The sequence below is a fragment of the Carassius auratus genome, chromosome 6 (genome assembly GCF_003368295.1).
Source record: "Carassius auratus strain Wakin chromosome 6, ASM336829v1, whole genome shotgun sequence".
Lineage (NCBI taxonomy): Eukaryota > Metazoa > Chordata > Actinopteri > Cypriniformes > Cyprinidae > Carassius > Carassius auratus.
The window spans coordinates 17,884,680-17,892,979 of NC_039248.1; the positions used below are offsets into that span (position 1 = coordinate 17,884,680).

Below are 8,300 nucleotides of genomic sequence, written 5' to 3' on the forward strand. Positions count from 1 at the left end.
AAAATGGAATTCCATAAGCCTTATGCTTGTGTTGTTTTGTCCTGTTTAAAAGCAAACTGTTTTAGCTCTTGAATCTGACAGAAGATGAGTTTATCTCTGGTTAACAGTCATGTTACTCTATGCTTTGCCCCCAGGGCAACAAAGTCTTGAGGGGCAGCATATAATGAAGCTTGGAGACATCCCATTTAAGACTTGGCACTGTATTATTCAGCCTATTCTGATAAAATAGAGTCAACTAGATAGTGGGCTCATTCAGTAAAGCGAACTATATTAGCATATCACTGAAGACTGGCCTAGACAGAAGAAGAAGAGATGATGTATGTCCTACACAGCTGTGATCTTCCAGAATGAAAGACAGATTATAGCTCTTGCTGTTCGCTTGGGGCTCCACATCTGTCTGAGGATCACGTGCCCTTATTTTTGCCTTCGGCTGCTCCAATGTATGATGCCCAACAGTTCACAGCAGGGACCCAAGAAACAAGGACCCCAGTCTGTTATTCTCTGTCCTACTCGCCCTTGTGATTTCAACACAAATTTCTTCTCACTCATTCTCTGAGTTCCTAGGGGCCTCGTCTGTCTGGCTTTCCACAGTCTACAATGGGTTATCTCTAGTCTTTATTCATAAACTGCCCCATTAAATGCTCAGTTCATCTTCTGTTTATTGATATGGTTGAAGGAGGGGGTACTGGAGTGGTGGTGGGGTTTATAACCTAAAGGCACGCTAGTCCCCATTGCTATGATCCCCCACTGGCTCCTAATTGTGAGCAAGGCATGCCATTATTTTCCCCCTGTTGAAATGTGCTGCTTCTTCTGACTCGGGTTATTGTGGAGCGCACAAGTGGCCCTCAGAAGAAAATAGCATTGCAAAGAAAGGCTCAGGGCAAGGGTCACCTTAGAGCCTTCCCATCGCGAAAGCATTTTTGTGATCAAATTTGTTGGTGACACAAAAAGAGCCTCAGTATCGTATCTGAAACACAGCTCAGCCTGAGAGAGAGTAGTCACTCCACTGCTGCTTTTCAGGCAGCTGTAAGAAAGCACTCTCTCTCCTCTGCTCAACCCCTTCACTACTGCACGGACTGTTGAGGGATCAACACTTTGGTGAGTCTCTCATTGACTTCATTTACGTTCTCTCAGTGTCTGCTCTCTGGCTCCATTTAAACTTGTTGGCATTTTGAATTATTTATATTTGTATAGACACATTTGAACAGAATGGTTTTCCTAGTTTAAGTGCAATGCATTTATTTTATGTACTTTTATTTTTTGATTGAAATGTTTTTTTTTTTTTTTATATAAAATGACTGCATTGTTTTTCTTGTTTACTTGCATGTCATTTAAACCATCTTATGCACTTTTTTCTGTACTGTTTTTATTCAGTGATGCCTTCAAAAAGAAACAAATTATGCACTTTTCTTGGCTTTTCTGCAAAATGTAAAGCAACTATGTAACTAAACCCTTTTTTTTAATGATCATGTTGTGTTTCCCTAGTTTATGTGCATGTCATTTTCATTTAATGCACTTTTTATAGCATATATATTTTATGAGGTGAGTTTATTGGTTAGAGGAGAAAGTCTTTAAAAGGTCATTTCAGAACTGCATTATAAAGTAAAAGGTTTAGGATTAGTTGGGCAAGATTTGCTTTGCTTGAATGAGCAAGCAAGTCAAAATCACTTCAGGGAATATATAAAACATTTAATAAATGTCAATTTTACTCTGCGTTTGTATTCATGTGATCATATCTATTGCTATGATTTTATCTATTTGTGTATTAATGTAAATAAAGAGAAGGGGTTTCCTATGGCTGTGTTTCACCTTAAGTTCTGGAAGCATGTAGTTTATCCCTGAGCTTCAGTTCAGCTTTGGTTAATGTGCCTCACGCCTGCGATTACTTCTGCTTCTTTGTGTAATGTGGTATAGGAGCATTAGTGTCACACTGCAACCCAAGCTTGACCCCCACTTATTTCTTTAACACAAAAGTGATTTTGTAGTGTTGCCAGCCTGTGGAGAAGCCTTGTTCTTCAAGACTTTTGGGGTTGGAGCATGTTTTCCCAAGTTGACTACGGAACAATAGGACTTGTGCTGCTGGATTATAGTTTTCCATTTGAAATTCTCATATGTGACCCAGAACCACAAAACCAAGTGTCATTTTTTCAAAACTGAGATTTATGCATCATCTGAAAGCTGAATAAATAAGCTTTCCATTGATGTATGGTTTATTATGCTGGTGTTCCAGTGGCTCAGTGGTAGGTGCAGCATTGTGTTTGCAGCGCAAAAGGTCGTGGGTTGAATTCCCACGGAGCACACATGCTGGTAAAAAATGTATAGCCTGAATGCATTGTAAGTCGCTTTGGATAAAAGCATCTCCTTAATGCATAAATGTATTAGGATCTGACAATATATGGCTGAGATACAACTACTTCAAAATCTGGAATCTGAAGGTGCAAAAAAATCAAAATACTTTGAAGTTGTCCAAATGAATTCTTAGCAATGCATACTACTGATCAAAAATTAAGTTCTGATATATTTATGGTTGGAAATTTACAAAATATTTTCATGGAACATGATCTTTACTTCATATCCTATTGCTAAAAATATACCCCAGCGACTTAAGACAGGTTTTGTGGTCCAGGGTCACATATATTGTCAGATTAAAATGTTTTTTTTTTTTTTTTTTTTTTCGGGAACACACAATATAGTTTCATTCCACACACCAGAGAACCACCACAACCTTTTGTAAACATATTTCTCACTTGGTACTTTTTTTCTCTAAGCACAGTTAAGGGGAGCTTTTTGTTTTGCAATTCTCCTCTTTTATCTGTTTAATTTACTGAAGGGTTTGGCATGTTCTGGGACTTGAAGATTGTCCTCCCCCTCACATGGCAAGGTCTTGAGACACTCCTTTGTACACGCCCACTTTGTGTTTGTCTGTAGTGTTCACAAATTATTGATAAAGAGGCTCCTTATTATTGCAACTCCAGTGAGAGGTTATTGTGAAATGTTTTGGTAGCATATTTTAAGCGTGAAGACTCTTAGTGCTTAAAACAAACGGAAAAAAGAAGTATTCCAAAGGGTGCATTTGGACTATCTGACAAATAAGTAAGTAATATTTTCCTTAATACTTATTCCTTGAATACATGTGAGTTTATAAAAAAAAATTCTAAAAATAATATAAATGTATTCTTCAGTATTTATTTACTCGAAAATTGTGATTTATAAAATTATAAATACCATTATGTTTTGTGCGCGCCACATGAAACATTACATAAACATTTCATAAAACAAGTTTACCAAAAAAGCCTGGTTTATTTCAGTTAGTCTGACATATTGTCAGTTGATTTGGTTCAAAATAAATCTGACTAACTGAAATAAACTTTTTGGTAAACTTGTGTAATGAAACAGACCCCTGAACAACCCTTGGGTTCTCTCTTTTTCATGATTATGTATATTTCTTCATGTTAGTTGCACCACATGAATATTATTTGGCAGACACAGGTGTGTTTTCATATTAACTATTAATCATTTATTTTAAAAATCATTATTTATTTAATAATAATAATATTTATTCTGCAAGTATTTAAAATATTAATATAATATTCATAGTTATTCATAGTCCCCCAATGAATTTTAATTAGGTAACCAAAAAATAAAAATAAAACAGCCTGGCATGATGTATTGTCATTGACTATTCATAAAAATAAAAAAAATGTGTATATATATATATATATATATATATATATATGTGTGTGTGTGTGTGTGTGTGTGTGTGTGTGTGTGTGTGTGTGTGTGTGTGTGTGTGTGTGTGTGTGTATAAACGAATAGATCATGACAATACATCATGCCATTAAAATAATTTTGAAATGTATAGAAATGACAACCTTCTATTATGCCATATTCATAATTATGTTTTTAAAATATCACACACACACAAGTGTCAGTTACAGCTCTAGTAGTAACAGGTGAACTTCTCCCCTGCTTTGAACCATTCTTAAAAAGGTCTTGAGCTTATCCCTGCAGATGCTTCATTTGGCCTGATTATTAATAGAGCAACTGTTATTGGATGGCAGGCTAGAATGAATGCCTCTTCCAAACAGAGTTTGCTCACTGAATCTGAGACAGGCTGCCCTGTGCACGCGCCAATGATTTGACAAAGCAGAATGCCACGAGGACAGCTGGCCCAGCAGACTGTAAGCAGATAGCCAGGAGTGGCTCTGGTGTGGCCACCGGATGCACCAGCTCCTTCATTGAGCGTTGCGTGTTTGGAGGTGCGATGAGTGTGTAGTCAACTGCTCCACAGGGACATTTGCTCAGACTCCTGAGACACTCAAATATCTAAGCATCTGAATTGCTGCCAAACACAGAGACAGCTGTAACACTCCCCGCCTCACTACTCAAAGAGAGGAAAACATTTACTCATGCTGGAGTAAAAAGTGTTACTTGATGCATCACTGCTGTGTCCTTTGCTCCTTTTGTGTAAACATGTTTTGACAATGGTCAAATTTGGAAACATATTCCCAAAAACGAGTGCAATCTTTCTGGTGAACATCTTTTGGGTTCTATCAAATGAACCTGAAGGAATTGTGTGCCAAACATGGACATTTTTTGGATCAATTTTTTATGTAAATATATATAGTCCTATCAATTTTCATCCATCCTAAAACCATCCTAAAATAATATTTCTTAAAAAAACTCTCTACATTAATGTATGTGTATGTTATATCTATTTCAACGTGATGTGGACCCTTGAATTTTTGAATGAATAAATGCGTTTTTGCTTGCCGTTTAATTGTTGTATAGTTTGTTAGGATAAGACAAAATTTGGCCGAGATACAACCATATGAAAATCTGGAAGATAAGGGTCCAAAAAAAAATCTAAATATTTGAGGAAATTGCTTTTAAAGTTGTCCACATTAAGTTCTAAGCAATGCATATTACTAATCAAAAATGAATCTATACTTAATATCCTTCTGATTTTTTGCACAAAAGCATATCATTGCTCTCTGCTAAATGACTAAATGTTGATGTAATTGCAAAAGAAAAATACAAAAGCCTTTATGACAGCTTCATGACGTCTCCAGTATGGAGAAACTAGTCGCATGCATTGCTCAGGTGTGAGTTTTGCCCATTCTTCCACTCTTCAAGTCTTCAAATCTTGAGGGTTCTGTGGGCCTCTTCTATGAACTCTGATCTGTAGTTCTTCCCATAGATTTTCTATTGGATTCAAGTCATGTGATTGGCTGGGCCATTCTAGCAGCTTTCCTTTCTTTCCCTGAAACCAATTAAGAGTTTCCTTGGCTGTGTTTGGGATCATTGTCTCGCTGAAATGTCCACCTTCATTTTAACTTTTTCATCCTGGTAGATGGCAGTAGATATTTATCAAGAATGTCTCGTTACATTTTTCCATTCATCCTTCCTTCAATTGTATGAATTTTGCCAGTGCTACACAATGATGTTTTGGGGTGATGTGCAGTGCCATGACCTCCAAACGTGGTGTGTATTATGGCATCCAAAGAGTTTAATTTTGGTTTAATCTGACCAGACTATATTCTCCCAGTATTTCACTGGCTTGTCTAAATGTTGTGCAACAAACTTTAAATTAACTTCAACATGCTTTTTCTTCAGCGATGGAGTCTTGTGTGGTGAGCATGTATACAGGCCACGGCGGCTGAGTGCATTACTTATTGTTTTCTTTCAAACAATTATCCATGGTAAATTCCAGGTCTTTCTGAAAATCTCCACAGTAAGCGATTCTTGGTTCTTAGACAAATCTTCTGATAATATTTTTCACTCCTCTGTCAAATATATTGCGAGGAGCACCTGGTTGTGGCTGGTTTATGATGAAATTATGTTTTTCCACGGTCGGATTATGACCCCAACAGTGCCCACTGGAACATTCAGAAGTATACCAATACCAATAACCAATGTCATCAGGAGCCTATGTTTTGCAACAGTAAGGCTATCCAGGTTTTAAAAGAGCTATTTGCTTTTACCCATCATGAAATGTTTCCTGTGTGACACATTGGTAATAAGACACCTTCAGTTGATACTGAATCAGCTAATAATAATATCCACTGACTAGAGGCAGGATTGTTTTCTAATTACTGATCGATTTCAGCTGGTGTCTTGGCTTTCCATGCCTTTTTGCACCAACCTTTCCTTGTGTGTCCAATACTTTTTCCCTGTGTCATTCTACTTTATTACACAGAACTTATTTTCTGAGCTTATTTGTTTTGTTTTCTTTGTATATATATGTTACTTGGGAACATATAGAAATATATTTATAGAGAAAAATTGTGACATGTCTGATTATATATATATATATATAATGTTTGTGTGTATGTTTATATGGTTTACATGCATTAATTGAATATTTACATAAGTTCATAAATTCAAAAATAAAATGGATAGAATTATTTTAAATTAGTATTTATATTATCAGTTAAATTTAAATGAATTGAAACAATTAATAAAAATGTTTTTCTTTGCAGATACAAAAATGGAGTCCCCCCTGACAGAACTTCCCCCCTTGCTGTCCAATCAGTCCATGGAGAGCTGTCCACCTGTGGACAATACGGTGGAGAACATGATTTTTGGATTCTACTACATCATAGTTTTCCTCCTGGCACTGAATGGCAATAGCCTTGCCCTGTGGATCTTCGCCCGCCAGAGAGGCAACGCATCTCCAGCCAATGTCTTTCTGCTTCATCTCGCTGTGGCCGACCTGTTTTACGTCTTTGTTTTACCCCTCAGAGCCACTTATCATTTAACCGGAGGACACTGGCCATTTGGTGAAATCCCCTGCCGTCTCGCGGGCTTCTTCTTTTATGTCAACATGTACGCCAGCTTGTACTTCCTGGCCTGTGTTGCAGGCGATAGATACCTTGCTGTAGTACACGCTGTCCGTTCCCTCAAGGTCAGGCGCCCTCGTTACGCTCACATAGCCAGTTTTGCACTATGGGCTTTGGTGATAGTGTCTATGGCGCCCCTGCTGGTCACCAAGCAGACTGCAGAAGTCAATGGCTCTACTGTGTGCTTGCAGCTGTACAGAGAAAAAGCTTCACAGCGTGCTCTCATCTCTCTCGTCGTAGCCTTCACACCACCTTTTATTGCCACACTGTCTTGCTACCTGCTGATAGTGAACAGTCTGCGGAAAGGTTCAAGGCTGGAGCCGGCACTGAAACTCCGAGCTCTCCGCACAATTGGTCTGGTCATGCTCATTTACATAGTGTGTTTTTTGCCATATCACTTAAGCCGTGCAACCTTCATCCTGGGATATACGCACCCAGACCTATCCTGCCAAATCAAAAGAGGACTAGCCCTGGCTAACCGACTTACTTCCTCTCTAACCTGTCTAAACGGAGCTTTGGATCCCCTGGTCTACCTGTTTGCGGCTGAGAAGTTCAGAGGAAGCGTCCGCAGGATTTTCTGCAGGGACAGGTCGGGTGGGTCCGCCCCTACAAGCGGGGACCTGAAAGGCACACACGAGAGCTCTGTCAGCGCAAAGTCTGAGTTATAAGAAAGTGCTTTAAATATTTTTCATTGGTTTTAGTGATTCGGCCTACACTTTCTGATAGCAGGGTCAGGTGAAGATGAGAAAGCCTTATGAATAAACAACCATGTGAATTGGACATATTAAAACAACTGTATGTAAGTTTAAAGATCAGTTTCAAAATCACTTTGATGGAACACTGATTTCTAATAAGGTGAATAGCTTCTGTTTTTCCCCTAACTTCTGTTCTAGGAGTACATAAAGTTTGGTGAGTGGGAACAAAGGCCGGATTGCTTTATAAATGCATGTGCACTGCTATCTGCTGTAATTACCACAGTGATAGGTTTATGAATTTATCTCAATTATAGTGGATTCATACAAGTAAGAATCTTCAGGTAATAATCACTTTTTTATTGCCAATGTGTAAACAGCTTGTAAAGGCACTTAAAAAAAGAGACGTTCCCCGACTTCCTAGGTTGTCTATAAAAGCCTGTGGACTGATTTTTATGTAAGGTCTCAGTATGTTTTTTTTACCGGAAATTAAAAGCATGTGTCATTTATGTGCACTTCCTAAAAAAAAAAAAAATATATATATATATATATATATATATATATATATATATATATATATATATATATATATATATATATATATATATATATATATATATATATATATATATTATTATTATTATTATTTTTTTTTTTATTCATTGACACATTAAAAAAAGATTATTAATTACAATACCTGACATTATGTTTAGGTAGTGATGGAAGGGAGCTATTCTGTACTGTTATGTCAATGTATCATACAGAA

The 8,300-nt window shown here is 37.3% G+C and overlaps 1 protein-coding gene across 2 annotated transcripts; it reads left to right on the top strand.

Moving 5' to 3' along the window:
• The first annotated feature begins 725 nt into the window (after nt 1–725).
• On the top strand, nt 726–8,051 carry LOC113099012 (uracil nucleotide/cysteinyl leukotriene receptor-like). 2 transcript variants are annotated; one of them, XM_026264073.1, is made up of 2 exons: nt 726–1,098; nt 6,483–8,051. In XM_026264073.1, exon 2 carries the CDS (start codon nt 6,491–6,493, stop codon nt 7,508–7,510), a length of 1,020 nt encoding a protein of 339 aa, XP_026119858.1. In that variant the 5' UTR covers nt 726–1,098; nt 6,483–6,490; the 3' UTR covers nt 7,511–8,051. The 2 variants fall into 2 exon arrangements, with proteins under 2 accessions (XP_026119858.1, XP_026119853.1); XM_026264068.1 differs by lacking the exon at nt 726–1,098 and adding an exon at nt 2,900–3,093.
• The last annotated feature ends 249 nt before the right edge of the window (nt 8,052–8,300 follow it).

What these genes read in the sequence shown, in the direction of transcription:
- LOC113099012 (XM_026264073.1), top strand. Translation starts at nt 6,491, where the DNA reads ATGGAGTCCCCCCTGACAGAACTTCCCCCCTTGCTGTCCAATCAGTCC.